The 16,538-nt window shown below is 40.6% G+C and overlaps 1 protein-coding gene across 13 annotated transcripts in view; it reads right to left on the bottom strand.

Annotated features, from left to right (window-relative positions):
• Window positions 1–16,538, bottom strand: part of Abi1 (abl interactor 1) — an 86,952-nt gene that overhangs the window by 44,822 nt on the left and 25,592 nt on the right. For all 13 annotated transcript variants that reach the window (XM_051151230.1, XM_051151232.1, XM_051151222.1 and 10 more), the window contains exon 2: window positions 8,924–9,091. In XM_051151230.1, the coding sequence (XP_051007187.1) occupies window positions 8,924–9,091 (168 nt within the window). The remainder of the gene's footprint in view (window positions 1–8,923; window positions 9,092–16,538) is intronic.

Here is a 16,538-nt window from a genome sequence, read left to right as displayed (position 1 = left end):
AATTATTGTAAAATCACTAGGCATAGTAGCCCATGACTGTAACAGCACCACTTAGGAGCAATGGGCAGGAGGATCCCAAGTCCCAGGCCAGGCTGAGTTACCACAAGACTTGAAAGCAGAAGTAAGGGGGAGAGAGCGAGCTCCGTAGGGAAGGGTGCTTGCTTGCTAGGAGCCCATGTGTGCTGGCTAGTTTTATGCCAACTTGCCATAAGCCATAGTCATCTGAGAGGAGGGTACCTCAGTTGAGAAAATGCCTATAGGCAAGTTATAGTTTATTTTCTTAATCAGTGATTGACAGAGAGGGCCAGTAAGCAGCAGCAGCCAGCTGCCCCACCCCCACCCCCTGCCCATGATGTCTGCATCAGCTCCTACCTACAGGTTCCTGTCATGTTTGAGTTCCTGTCCTGACTTCCTTCAATTATGGACTATGGTGTAGAAGTGTAAGCCAAATAACCCCTTTCCTCCCCAGCTTGCTTTTGGTTGTGGTGTTTCATCACAACAATAGTAACCCTAACTAAGAAACAGTGTAAAGATGGAGGGAGAAAACCAACTCCAAAGTTGTTCTGTAACCTCCACATGCACAGTATGCCATGACATGCCACCCCAATAATTAAAAAATAAATAAATGCAAGTAAAAAGAAATAAATCTGTCTAGGGAAACTGACCAATAGGAGAGGATAGTAGAGAGAAAGAGGAAAGGAAGGTAGTCAGGGAATAAGTACATGTGCAAAAGTTAAACAAACAAAATAAAGAAAGGCTAGATGGCAGATGGCTCAGTGACTGACATCAAGCCTCAAAACCTCAGTTCAGTCCTGCAACCTAAGGGTGAAAGGTCAGAGCCAATTCCAGTAGGTTCCTCTGATCACAAGTGCTAAGGCATGTACATACACACAGAGAAACAGACAGATACAAATGCAGACAAACACGCACACAAATGTTTAAATATTTTATTTAGAAAAGAAGTATGAAAACAAGAATATTAACACTGTAACAACAACAAAACTCTACTTAGGCATTTTAGTCTCTGATTCTTTAAATTCTTAAGAACACTGATTACCAGATTCCATAAGGAAGGAAGAAACTTAAAAGTAACTCAGAAAAAAGAATCTGAAAAAACTTTATAAGGAATAAAAAAGTAAGACTTTTCATGAAGAATAAAAACTAAATCAATAAAATAACATAACTCTTTTAAAAGTGACTATTGAAATTTAAAGGAGAAAAAATACAATAGATACAACCAGAAAGTAAAACTGAAGAAAGTTTCCTAAAGAGCTGAATAAGAATGGCATATTTATAAAAGAAAATACAGCAGAAATTAATATATATCCAGAAATATAGCAGCCTCATCTCCAAACAGAAACTGACCTCAAGTAGCAGAACACTATCCTCTTAGAAGGCCAACACAGTTAAGCAAGCCCTATAAGATATTCCCACAACCCCCCCCCCCCACACACACACACAAGCATGTGACGGCCACTAAATATTTAAAAAGTTGTCTTTAAGAAAAAGAAAAGTTACATACAAAACAGTTAGAACCATCCAGAACTGAAAGAGCATGTCTGTAATCTATCAGGAGCAAGGGAAATCTTGGGTTCTAGACCAACATTGGCCATGTACTCAGACTTCGAGTATCTCCATGGCTGTAGTAGGAATTGATGAGGCAAAGCATTGTCTGTGGGTGAGCTCGGCTGATGGGTGCTTGTTTGTCATTGTGTAAGGCCTTAAGTTTAAATTCTAACACTGTTCCCCCCTACCTCCCACTCCCCGCAAAACAAAGAAAAGTCTAGAAAAAGAAAGATAGTACAAGCAATAACAGATTCTAAGGCAAATTTGTTTGGTTAACATGACACCATTTTAAGTATATAATCCTAAGTTACCTAGCCTCTGCACTTCCAATGAGGCCAGAGTTGTTTGCTTTCTTGTCTGTTTGTGTTTTGAGACAGGGTTTTACTATGCAGCCTTAGCTAACCTGGAACTCAGAGATCTGTCTGCCTCTCTGCTTCCTGAGTGCTGAGATTAAAGGTGTGCACCACTACACCAAGCTTTGTAGTAAGTCTGTTGTAAGGATAAACTAATACATATTTACTCACATGTGTAAAATACCATGGCATATAGTATACATTATAATATATATAAGCACTTTAGAAAGCAAAACTAAGGATAGAAAGATATGTAACAAAATTTGGATGTTTATTATAATTACTTACGTAATAAAGACTGGCATTTGGCAACCTTCATGTAGCACCCCCTTTGGGGGAGAAATTTGTGAAATGAAGTCTAAAGATAGTAGCTATCTCTGCGCACACACACACACACACACACACACACACACACACACACACACGACTTCAGCTCAAATTAAGCAGTTAGAAAAAGAAAAAATGTAAAAGAGGAGGTGAAGACACACACATGTAATCCTAGCACTGCAGCAGCAAAAGCAGGATGACTGCAGAGAGCTTGAGATCAGCCTGGGCTACAGACCAGTTCCAAGCCAGCCTGAATACAGAGTGAGAGTCATCCCCAAAAAAGAAAATAGCAGCACAGAAGGAAGCAAGGAAGAAGGCAGGAGTAAAAGAGAAGGGAAGAAAGGAACAGGTAGGCAGAGGGAAGGATAAAAGGAGGAAGGAAAAAGGAGAGGGGAGCTGGGAAATGGAAGAGAAGACAGGAGGAAGAGGGAGGAGGAGGAGAGGATGGAGAAGCAGGGCAAGGGGAATGGTTAATGAAGAGTACTAGGAAGAGGAGAAGGAAGAAGAGGCTGGAAGGGACACCTGCTGAGGCTATGCAGGGCCTCCCAGCGCGCAGGCAGAATGAAGCAGCAGCAGCAGGACCTAAGGGCAGCTTCAGCCAAGCAGGAAGACCACATATGAAAAACCAGAGGCTGGGTTGCAGCTCCGTGATAAAGCACTCAGCTGATCAAGCCTAAAAGAATGGGCTCAATTCCATCCTCATCATGCCTTTAAAAAACACACATAGGATGTCAGAGCATGATCCAAGAATGGAGTCCTGTGAGCTTTCTAAGTGCTTGTGAAAAACTTCCCAGAACCCAAGACAAAGAGCCTTGTGGCCTCAGTTTCTTCAAAAACAACTGCTCTTGGATTGTGCTTCCGTGTCCCTCCCAGGTACAGCAGATAGGAGTGAGTTCACTTCAGATTATTCATTACAGCTGGCTATTGTTATTTGTTTATATGACTGTGGAAAAACATGTTTTGCCGTGTGCAGCTTCCCTTGTGGTTGTTGTACACTTTACTCCTGTGACTCCTCTTAACCCTCAGACATAAACTGTCTGATGCTCCGTATAAAGTTGGTTATTGCATGGGATTTTAATTCACCACATATACTGGCTCCATTTTCCCAGGCCACTTTGCCTCTAGAGTGATAAAAAACTATTAAAAAAAAAAAAATAAAAAAAAAAAAAAAATAATAATAATAATAATAATAATAATGCTTAAAGAGAAAAGGTACAATACTGACATTTCCTCAGAGCTATGAAATCGTGAACTTCAGTACAGGAAAATCTTTCAGCCCAAACAACAGCAACAACAAGAGCCACTTGTTTCAGGTCCAAATACAGTTTCTGTGCTGTAAGCCCTTAGTAGTCTTGAGGACTGCACAATGATGAGGAAGGCAATGATGACCCTGAGTCCAAACGGCATTACCTAAACCCCCTGAGCAGGGCTGAGCTCAAAAGGGAGGACGGGATTCTGGTGGTGAATGCTCATATGTGCAGACTAAATAAAATGGCTGAAAGGGATGGCGTGATAGAAACAAATCTAACCTCTACACTTCAGTTTCAGAACAGAAAATTCAGTCAGACTTTCACAAGTGTGACCTAAATGTTCTCAACATTTGTCTTTTACTTGTGTTACCAAGTGTAATTGTGCCATTTGAGTTTTTTTTTAAAGTGAGGAACAGCATTTTCATCAAACCACCAGAAGATATATATTTGCAGGTACTACTGTAAGTACTTAAATCACACTAATATGTCACTGTAATTGTGGTAATTGCATTTATTTGCTTCTTAGGTTCAACAACAAATAGGTATATATGTATGTATATATACAAATATGTATCTTGGGATTTCTAAAAATTTGAGGGGTTTTATGTAAATATATTTCATCTCATCTTGGTTGAACTATGGCTATATTTACCTGCCCATTTTTGAATTTCCATCTTTATCATTCATCATGTTTGTAAATAAGAATAGGAAGATATTTCCCATACATATCTAATACTTGTATGTACATTTAAATAATTTAAATTTAAAAATATATGAGCACAAATGGCACCATTATCTTACTTAGAACTGATGACCTAACCTTACAATCTTGCTTCACTCAAAATTAGCAATTGGATTTGAAAGGTAAAGAAAATGCTTTCTTTTTAATGAGAATACATTGTAGGCTGGCTTTCCTTCTCTTCTTCCTTGGTTGTATGTAATGATGCACTCTTACAAATTATAGTTGATGTCAATTAGTAAAACTGGTACCAAATGTGTTGTTTTAGAAGACAAGTGCTTATGCCTGGTATTTATGACGCAGTTTGAAAGTGGTCGAGAAGTAACTGCACTATATATCTCATCTCCAACAGATAAGCCTTTTCCAGTAGCAAAACTAGGTCCATGGATAACTTCCTTAGATCTGTTGCCAGGTTTAACATTTCTGTCCTTGGTGTTTTTACACCTTAAGGCTACTTAGGGCAACTTATAAACCAAACTTCCAAAGCTTCAGGAACAGAACTGAAGCCTTCAAATATGACAGCAATACTGCCTATAGTCCACATGTATTCAGGGCACAACCAAAGCAAGTATTCCTGGGGATCTAACATCCTTTATTTCCCAACTGCCAAAATTTAACACAGCCAACAATGAAAGTCAAAATCAGCAAAGGTGTTACTTTTGTTCTATTTCTAACCAACCTTAACAATTGTATATAATATCACAGTACTAACTTATACCATGTCTGTTAAACATTTTAATGAGATTTACATTTTAATTTTCACTATATAGCATTCATTCCTTTTTGTTTGTTTGTTAAATACAGGTCTCACTGTGTAGTCCTGGCTGCCCTGGAACTCCCTGTGTAGAGCAGGCTGGTCTTCAACTCAAGAGAGATCTCCTGTTTCTGTGCCTGATATGATAAAATTAGAAGTGTGTGCACTTACACCCAGCTGTAATATTAATTTTTTAAAGTGTGTTAAAAAAGAGAGGAGGGGAGGAGAGGGGAGGGCAGAGAAAAAGAGAGGAGAGGGGAGAGGAGAAAGGAGGAAGGGAGCAGGAATGGGGAGAGGAAAAGCACAGACATAAAAAGTCAGAGAAAGGTATAGGACCAAACTGCACTCACAACAGCTTCAAGGCCAGCATAGTGAGACCCTTTAAAAACATTTTTAAAACATCAAGCATCAAGCAGAATCCTTTTTGTTTCATTTTGAGACCTTCCTGAAACTCACTAAGTTGGCCTCAAATTCAGAGATCCTCTTGCCTGTGACTCTCAAGGGCTGGGCTCAAAGGTGTGACACGCCATGCCCAGCCAGGATCCTTACTAAAATTCCCATTTTAACCATCGGCAGGCAAATGGTTTTACAGCTACAATGAAGAGGCTGTGAGGCAGAAAGATGAGTAGAGTGGTATCAGGGTAGGCCAAATGAAACCACAGAGGCCCTTTCTAAGTGACTATCATAGCGAAGGGCTCATCATTGATCACAGCCACAGCGTGAAAAAGACTCAACTGGCCCCTGCTGATGAGAACAGTAAGGGTAATCTCAGCACTTGGAAGGCTGAGACCGGAAGACTACTGTGAGTTCAAGACCAGGATGGGCCTCCTAGCTAGTATCAGGGCAGCTAAAGACACGAAAAAAGAAGCCCACTAGAAGCTTGAAAGGGTCAAGGCAAGAGATTTTTCCCTAGAGCATACAAAAAAGAGACACAACCCAGCCCAGGAAAACGCATGGCAGATCTCTGAGCTCCAGAACTGTGAGTATAGTAAGTTGTGTTCAACCACTAAGTTCATTAATTTGTTATAGCAACAACTGAAAACTAATGCTTAGAGATCATGGAGCAATTACACCAAGAAAGTATAGTGTTTTCATGAAGCTATAAGATACTCTGAACTGGTGGACAGGAGACTGCACTCTCAGCTCTGGCCATGGGTGGACAACTGACCAGTTGCATAAACTCCTTAAAGATGACATCTCACTCAGATGAAGAGGAGATAATAGGTTTTTAAATAAATTAGAGAACACACAAGGAAATAATTCACCACAAGCAGAAGTAAGCATTCAGAGCACATGCACCCATGGGTTTGGTGTGTTCTGTTTTCGATACACATGTTAGCAAGCCTTTTCTCCCTGAACTACAGCCCTAGCTAATGTTCCCAGCTGTTATATTTTCAGACTCTGAGAAAGGATCTAGGTAACTTATATTAGATTAGCCCTAAACTCATTCTGTAGCCCAGGGAAGTTTAAAATAATGAAAACCAAAACCAAATCAATATAATTCACCTTATTAGAAGATTTAAAACAAAAAACCCAAAAGCACAACAATAACATCCCTTCCATAGATGCATAAAAAGTAACAAAATCTGTGAGACTGAACAGTAAAACTACTTTAGAAAACAATGACAATTTCTTATAAATAGACATGTACCATGTAAACTATTCTTTGCACACATATATCTGTCCTAAAGAAACAAAAGCAGGACCAGTGAGAATAGCAAAGCACATAAAGGCACTTGCTCCCAAGCCTGACAACCTGAATACACCCCAGGACCCACCCAGTGGACAGGAGAGAACCACTCCTTCTAATTTGTCTCTGATCTCCAAACAAAATGTGCTGAGGCACAAAAGTGCCCATACACAAATAAATAAAAATATAATTTTAAAAAATTAAAATAGCACTTGCCTGTGGAAGCATCTATATATAAATGTTCATAGAAGTTTAAAATATAATTGGCATTTTTTTTAAAACAACCTGTATTTCCAATATTATACTCAGCAATAAAAAGCAGTGCCTCTTTTATATGGAACAATATGGGTAAATCTCAAAGATTAAGTATGCTGTGTGAAGAAAGCTGAACCAGAAGGAAAGGGGTAGAGGATAAGCACATGACTCCATTCACACCAAGTTCTACAAACTGTAGACTATTCTGTAATGACAGAAAGCCTGAGGGCAGGGAATGGGAAGAACTGATAGTTTACAAAAGCACATGTTCCTTTCTTTATGTTGATGATCTCTAGGGAATAGGTTAAAATTTATAAGATACTTTTGTAAGCTTTAATTATAGAATTATATTTAATTTTACCTCAAAAAAGACAACAGGCTGGTATGGTGGGACATAATGTCATCCCAGGTACTCAGGAGGCTAACGCAAGATGATAGAGAAGCCTCTTACCATAGGCTACCTCAAAATAAAGCTTAGCCAGAAGCTAGGTGTGTGGTCAGCAGTAGAAGGTATGACTAGAATATACAATGTCCTAGGTTCCATCCCCAATCGAAACAAAAACAAAACACCTTAAATGTTCAGGTTTGTGTTGTTTGTCTACAAATGTAAAAGGAAGACTTTAAACACACAGACACACACACACACACACACACACACACACACACACACACACAGACACACAGTAAAAGCAAGCTTGGTAGTGCATGCTTATGAACTCAGCACTCAATAGGCTAAGGCAGAGAACTGGAGAGATGGCTTGGCCATTAAGAGCGCTGGCTCCAGCTGGGTGGTGTGGCACATGCCTTTAGTCCCAGCACTCGGGAGGCAGAAGCAAGGAGATCTGAGTCCTAAGCCAGCCTGGTCTACAGAGTGAGATGCAGGATAGCCAAAGCTACACAGAGAAACCCTGTCTCAAAAAAAAAAATAAAATAAAATTTTAAAAAAGCAGAAACAAATATTAAAAAACAAACAAACAAAAAACTCAAAGGTCATAATCATCTGTAACTCCAGTTCTACGGAATCCAATGCCTTTTTAGCTTCCAAGGGCACCAGATAATCATGTGGTGCATAGCCATGTTTGTAGGCAAACACTCACATACATAAAAAATAAAATGACTTTTTAAAAAGAGGCTAAGGAAGCTAGATCTCAGTCAGGAACCCCCAGGGCTACAGTAAGATCATTTTAAACATAACCAAACAAAAAAGCAGACGTATTCAACTCAAAACAAAGCTAAAAGTGATCGTGACTACAATCAATCAATGCGAAACACTAGGTAAGGATTCCATTATTCCCAGGTTATCTCCACCGTCATTACGCTACACTTGCTGAGAGAGCTGAGGCCTATTAGGATGACACACCCGGGTCCCAGCACAATGCATTACTCAAGTTCCATGGGAGTGACTGTGTGAAGAACACATCTGCTGCCCTGCCAGTCCTTTAGGAAACACTCTTATAGTGTACCATGCCCAATAATGATGATATTTGTCACCACTGTATTAGAGTATATTGCTACTACTTTTTTCTGGAATAAAACTTTTAATCTTATGTGTACTGCCTGCAAGTATGTCTGTTTAAGGATACTGGATCCCCTGGAATTGGAGAGCTGCCGTGTGGGTACTTGGAATTGAATTGGGGTCCTCTGGAAGAGCAGCTAGTACTCTTAATCGCTGTGCCATATCTCCAGCCCAATAATACATTTTTTTTTACATTTTTAAAACTTGTGATTTTCTACAGCAACAACAGCCTTATGCATCTTATATGCCCCACTCTTAACAATATCAACCATCCGCAGGGAATAGTGGATAGGCTTATATACCATGCAGACTGATGTAGTGGCTCTCTACGATGTCGACACCACAGTAAAATCTCCTAGCAACACACTTCATAACAGGTATGTGCCCTCATCATCAAACAATGTATGACTATACTTAAGGCAAATGCTGTCATTTGACTAAACGTGAACCTAAAAGGCTTTATAAGCTGGTACCTGTGAGATATGATTGATGGAAGACTCCATCCTCCGAAGCTGAGATGCTTGGATATCCAGCAACTGAAGTACATTATTGGCCAATGCATTGATTTGATAAGCAACACTTGCTAGAGATTGAGTTGTATATGCTTTGGTCTCTTCTAGAGCTTTTCTCTTGTCTGTAGCCTGAAATAAGAACAAAAATAAACAATATTTAGTTATCATTCGTTAAACATACATTCTACGACAAAGTCAGAGTCATTTTTCCCCCCATTTAAAAAGCTCAAATAATCCCTGGAGGCCTGCGGCCACCATACCCCTACACCCTAGGCCCCTGCCTGCTGGGTGTCCCTGGGCAAGCCCAGCAGCAGATACCCTGACCCCTGCATGAACCATAACCCTAACTGCATTCCCAGAGGCCAGCGGCTGTCAGGGACCACCAAGTGAGACCTCTCTGCCAATTCCCAGCCTGCCCTGTCCTGACAACAAAGATGCCATCAGTGAACTCTGCCCAGCACTGTGTACCCCACCCTCACCCCCACCCCCACCCCCAGCTCAACAGCTCAGCCTGAATCCCCAGAGGCCTGTGGTCATCCAGGATGACAGGTGAGACCTCTACACCCCAGGCCTTTGCCTGCTGGGTACCCCTAGGCCAGCCCAGCAGCAGTGAGCTACACCCTGCCCCCCAGTACATTCCAACTCCTGAAACCCTACCTGCATTCCCAGCGGCCTACAGCCAGCAGGGACCACCAGAAGTAAACCTCACAGGCACCTTGGCCGCTCCATTTTCTGGCCCACAAACTGGCCTGCATTACCTGAGGACTACCAACACCAGAGACAACCAGATGGCGAAAGGCCAACATAAAAACACAAACAACAAGAGCCAGGGCAATATGGACCACCAGAACCAAAGTTAAATCAAGATCAGGTAAACAATCTACATAGACACCTATAACTCCTTAGGAAATAAAATCAGTCAGTAAAAATCTTCACCTGCCCCCCTACAAAAAAATAAAGTCCAGAGCCAGATGCTTTTAATACTCCTAAAACTATTTCACAAAATAGAAACAGAAACATTGCCAAACTCATTCTATGAGGCCACAGTCACCTGATATCTAAATCACAAAGACTCAACAAAGAGAAATTCACACCAATCTCCCTTATAAACAATGATGCAAAAATACTCCCCAAATGAATCCAAGAACACATCAAAACAAAACAAAACAATATCCACCAAGATCAAGGCTTCATACAAGGGATGTAGGGATAGTTCAATCCATAGGTGCAATCCACCATATATAAACAAGCAAAGGAAAAAAAGAGAACACATGATCATCTCATTAGATGCTGAAAAAGCCGTAGGCAAAACCCAACACCCCTTTATGTTAAAGTCTTGGGCACGTACCTAAACACAATAAAGACAATATACAGCAAATTAATAGCCAACATCAAATGGAGAGAAACTTAAAGCAATCCCACCAAAATTAGCGACAAGGCAAGACTACCACTCTCTCCTTATCTCTTCAATATAGCACTTGAAATTTTAGCCAGAGCAATAAGACAACTAAAGGAGATCAAGGGAACACAAATTGGAAAGGAAGAGATCAAAGTATTGCTAGTTGGAGATGTGATAGTATATGTAAGCAGCCCCAAGTAGTCTACCAGAGGACTCCGACAGCCAATAAACACTTTCAGCCAATTGGCTGGGTGCAAAAATTAACTATAAAAAAAAAAAATCAGTAGCCCTCCTTTATACAAACAATAAACAGGCCAAGAAAGAAATTAGGGAAACTACACCATTCACAATACCCACAAATAATATAAAATAGCTTGGTGTTACTCTAACCAAGTAAGTGAAAGATCTGTATGACAGAACTCTTGAAAGAAACAAACTGAAGAAGACATCAGAAAGAAAGATAGCCCATGCTTATGGATCGGGAAGATTAACATAGTAAAAATGGCCTTCTTATCAAAATCAATCTACAGATTCAATGCAATTCCAATATAATTCTTCATAGACTTTTAAAGAGCAATTCTCAACTTCATGGAAAAATAAAAAAACCCAAGGTAGCTAAAACAATTCTGAACAATAAAAGAAATTCTGGGGTATCACCATCCCTGATTTCAAGCGGTACTACAGAACAATAGTTTAAAAAACAAAAACAAAACGTGGTATTGGCATAACATGCAAAATATATAAAGAACTCAAGAAATTATACTCCAACAAACCAAATAACCTAATTTTAAAATGGGGTACTGTAGGCATAAGGTTATTGTGTGATTCAAATGCTGATTTCTGAACCCCCCCCCCATGCCACCACCACCACCCCCCGCGCCGTATCTGGTTGCAAGCCTTGTTCTGAGGATTTCCTATCTAAATGTTGTATAAACTCTGCTCCCCAACTGTCCCCCAGTTATGTCAATGAAGCAGCTTATAGCCAATCTATAAGCAGGTCAGAGAATAGGGCTGGACTTCCTGCCAGCCAGAGGAGGAGGAGGAGAAGTTAGAAGAGGAAGTAGGGGACTCAGCCACAGGCAGAGGTGCCGGAGAGATGAAGAAGAGTCAATTGGAGCAACAACAACAACAACAAAAACCTAAAAAGCAAGTAACTTGGGGATTCTGGCAAAGGCAGAGTCAGGATAACATAGAGGGTTCAGAACAGATGTAAACTGCTCAAGATTGTGTTGTAAAACCTTATAAACAAATATAAAAAAGATTATTTGTGTGATAGCCAGATTAAGAGAGAAACTGAAAGAACAGTTACACACACACACACACACACACACACACACAAACTTCAACAGGGTTACAGAGCTAAACTGAGAATTCTCAACAGAGGCATTTCTACTGGCAGAGAAACACTTAAAGAAATGTTCAACATCCTTAGTCATCAGGAAATGCAAATCAAAATGACTCTGAGATTCGATCTTACATCTATCAGAATGGCTAAGATTTAAAACAAAACAAAACCAAAAAAAACCTCAAGTAACCGCTCATGCTGGCAAGGATGTGGAGCAAAGAGAACAGCCCTCCATTGCTGGTGGGAATGCAAACTTATACAACCACTTTGGAAATCAATCTGGTGCTTTCTCAGAAAACTGGGATGCAGCCATAACACTCCTGGACATATACCCAAAAGATGCTCCATCGTACCACAAGGACACTTGCTCATCTACGTTCATAGCAACTTTATTCATAATAGCCAGAAACTGGAAACAACCTGGATGTCCGTCAACTGAAGAATGAATAAAGAAAATGTGGTGCATTTATACAGTGGAATACTACTCAGCTATTAAAAACAAAGACATCATGCAATTTGGAGGTAAATGGATAGAACTAGAAAAGACCATGCTGAGTGAGGTAACCCAGTCTCACAAAGACACAAATGGCATGTACTCATTTATAAGTAGATATTAGCCATAAAGCACATGCTACAATCCACAGACCCAAAGAAGCCAAGGAAGACCCAAGAGAGGATGCTTGACTCTCACTCAGAAGAGGAATATAGACATCTGAATTAGAGGAGGGAGGGAACTAGGTGGAAGATGGGCTGAGGAATGTAACAGGAGGGGTGAATCAGGCCTGGGGATGGGAGTGGAGTGTAGAAAGGGGAGGACCAGGTGACAGAACAGAAATTTCGGGGGGGGGGGCGCGCATCTCTTTGACAGGGCAGACTCCCAGGGGTATGGAGGTGACCCTAGCTGAGACTCCTAGCAGTAAGGGCTATGGAGCCTAAATTCATCACCTCCTGTAGCCAGATGGGACTTCCAGTGGCGAGAGGAGAACACCAACCCACTCATAAAACTTTCGACACAAAATTTTTCTTGCCTACAAGAAGTGTAGCAATAAAGATGAAGCAGATATTGAGAGCAGCAAACCAATGATTGGCCTAACTTGAGACCCACCTCATGGGAGAGAGCCAATCCCTGTCACTATTAATGATACTCTACTATGCTTGTAGACAGCAGCCTGGCATAACTGTCTTCTGAGGGGCTTCATCCAGCAGCTGATCAAAACAGCTGCTGAGGCCCACAGCCAAACAATAGGCTGAGCTTGGGGAGTTCTGTGGAAGAGTGGGAGGAAGAATAGAGGAAGTCGGAGGGGTCAAGGACACCTTAAGAAGACCTACAGAGTCAACCAATCCGGGCCCGCCGGCTCACAGAAACTGAACTACCAAACTAACGCATGCATGAGCTGGACCTAGATCCCCCCCCCCTAAACATATGGAGCGGATGTACAGCTTGGTCAACAACAATGGGAGTAAGAGCTGTCTTTGACTCTGTTGCCTGCCACTAGATTTTTCTCCCTTAGCCGGCTGCCTTGTCAGGCCTCAATGGGAGAGGGTGTGTTTAGTCCTGCTGAGACTTGAGGTATCAGGGTGGGTTAGTACCCCTTGGGTCCTCCCCTTCTCTAAGAAAGGGAAGTGGAAGAAGAGGGCGTGAGGGTGGACTGGGAGAAGAGGAGGGTGGGGGCTGGAATCAGACTGTAAAGTGATTGAATGAATGGATGGATACATGAGGAAAGAAAGAAAGAAGGAAAGCAAGCAAGCACAAGTCGAACTGACAAGATGCCTCAATGGTTAAAAGTGCTTGCTGCACAAACCTGGTAACCTGAGTTCATGTTCCAGAACAGCCTTAAAGGTAAAAGGAGAACACATCTCCACAAAGTTGTCTTCTGACCTCTCATACGCACTGTGGCACTGGCACCTTCACACTCATGCACAAAGTACACACATACAGTAATAATAATAAACTGGATGGAGGAGCAATTTTTTAAAAAAGTTTGAAAGTAACCTGATGGAGTCTTGGGATTCTGGATAAGTTTATAGATAAATGACTTTTTATATAATTTTGTTTGTATGTACATTGGTATTTTGCCTGAATGTATGTCCGTATGATGGTACCGGATCCCCTGGAGCAGGAGTTACATACAGTTGTGAGGTGCCATGTGGGTGCTAGGAATTGAACCCAGGTACTCTAATAAAGCAGTCAGTGTTCCTAAAAGGTGACCCATCTCTCCAGCCCCAAAAACCAACCTTTTATAATACTGGTCTTGTAATCCTGCAATGTTTCTAAATTCATTTATTAACTTTAGTCACCATTTGTAGATTACTTAAGATGTTTAAACAAGGAGCCAGGTGTGGCAACTAACACCTTTAATCCCAGCACTTGGGAGACAGAGGCAGGTAGATTGCTGAGTTCGAGGCCAGCCTGGTTTACCAAGTGAGTCCAGCACAGCCAAGGCTATACAGAGAAACCCTGTCTTGGAAAACCATTTAAAAATTTTTTTAATTAAAAAAAAAAAAAAGATGTTTAAGCAATTATGCTGTGTAAAACAAGTTTTACTTTTTCCTTTGAAATTGTCTTCTGTCTCTCTTTTTTAGTGGCTAGAAATACAAATACAATGTTGAATAGAAGCAGCCATCGACACTTTTTAAAGCAAAGGGTTTTTGCATTAAAATACAGAATCTAGGCTAGGAATCTTGTTCGGTGGTGGAGCACTTATCTAGAACATGCAAAGACCTAGGTTCAAATAAAAAAAAAAGGCAAACAAAAAACAATTTGTTTAAAAAGCCATATAGAGTTAAACTTGAATAAGATAATTATCTTCAGTCATCTATTATATTCTAGAATTTCATCTACCTGGTTTTTTGTTTTGTTTTTTAATTTTCAATTTACAGACCACACATATTTTCGCACCACAGGAATGGGAGGAAATGTCAGCACTGAGCTAACATGTATTTCTCCTTCCCCCTCCCAATCAAAAACTTGTATTTTATTTTCCAGTTTTCTTTATCATAGAATCATATAACGGCATAGTCAATGAAATGTGAGTAGAAACAATTATACTTATAAACCTACACAGAAGAACCTTTTCATCTTGATGCAGTACAACAAACTGGAATCTTACCCAAACAATAATGTCTTACTGCCAGGTGTGGTGGCGTTTGCCTGTGATCCCAGCACTCAGGAGGCAGAGGCAGGTGGATCACCATGAGTTCAAGGCCAGCCTGGTCTACAAACTGAGTCCAGAACAACAAACGCTACACAGAGAAACCCTGTCTCAAAAACAAAACAAAACAAAGCCAATAATGTCTTATTTATTCAGAGACATTATTTTGCAGAGCTTCCATTTTTAATTTTCAAGTAAAGGAAGAGGACAACTGGCTGACCAGTTTAAAATGGTCAGCCCTGAAGACACACATACAATTAACATTATATGAACTCAATGGGTTATTTTTAGGAAGACTTATGTACATATGCATATATATAAGTATGCAACAACTGATTTTTTTTTTTAAAAGCAAGAAGCCACAATTTTGAAGTAGAACAGGGAGAGGCATATGGGAGAAAAGTTCAGCGGGAAGAAAGGGAAAGGATAAGTACAATTAAAATATAATATCAAAATTTTTTAAAAATTAAAAGTGCTAGCAATGATGTACATAAAACATAAACTTTGTAGATCGCTGGTAATAAAAAATGTTGCATCTCAAAAAAAGGAGATTAATTTTGAGATTTATTTTTATTTTATGTGTACAAATATTTTATCTGCATGTGTATGTATGCACGTGTGTCTGGTGCCCAGACAATTGTGAGCCACCTTGAAGATGATGGACACTGAATTCAGTTATTCTGCAAGAGCAACAAGTACTCTTAACTGCTGAGACATGTATTCAGGCCCATTAAAATAGCTAAATTTTAAATTTCATTTTCTTGCAGGGTGGGGATTTAGCCCAGTTAGTAGACTGTCTTCCTCGCATACACAAAGCCCTGGATTCCATCTCTAGCACAATTCCCCCCAAAATAAAACCCGTACATCAGCTAGGAGTGGTGGTGCATACCTGTAATGCTAACATTCAATTCAGGAGTTAATGCAAGTGTCAGAGTTGTGCCATTACAGATTTGTCACTAAATCTAGAGATCTGTCAGGTAAGTGGGGCTACTGGCAGCAATCAGGAGAAGGAACTGGACACAGAGCAAGAGTGGAAGGTCATGCTGGAGACCACGGGTATCTCTTACTGCATCTAACCAGAAAAACCTTCAGGTGGTAGACAGTTTTGCTTACACAAATCCCTCTTTTGACTAATTCTAACCCAGTGTGTTTGGCGACCATATATGGGAGAGGACTGTGCAGCACACAGTCTGAGCTTGAGTAAACATGAACAATAAAAACCAGCACAGACAGTCTGCTAATACAGTGCATCCTTTTCTTTTAGACATACAGAACTCATGAGCAACAACAGCCGACGCCTGCTTTGGTCTACCATGCCACAACTATCTCTCTCATGTGACTGCAAAGGCACGGATGGGGGCAGCTGGTCAAGCGGCCAGTCAGGAGCAGCAGGGAATAAACTGGCTGCTCAGCTCACTTTCTCCTATTATTCAATATAGAACTCCACTGCAGGGGACACTTTTGCTTTTCCTTTGTTTCCCTTCTGATCTAGCCTGTTTCCCTTTTTGCTGTCTATTTTTCTACAGCATGAAGATGGAATCTTACTCATATTCTGTGGTTATATTCTATTCCCCTTCTTATATTTAAACTTATTACTAGCTTTCATCCATCCATCCATCCCTCCATCCATCCATCCATCCATCCATCCAGGCTCTTCTGGGCACTACATCTAGGGCCTTG

The sequence above is a fragment of the Acomys russatus genome, chromosome 9 (genome assembly GCF_903995435.1).
Source record: "Acomys russatus chromosome 9, mAcoRus1.1, whole genome shotgun sequence".
NCBI lineage: Eukaryota > Metazoa > Chordata > Mammalia > Rodentia > Muridae > Acomys > Acomys russatus.
The sequence above is the reverse complement of the archived record's forward strand: the minus strand, read 5'-3'. Positions and strand labels throughout refer to the sequence as shown.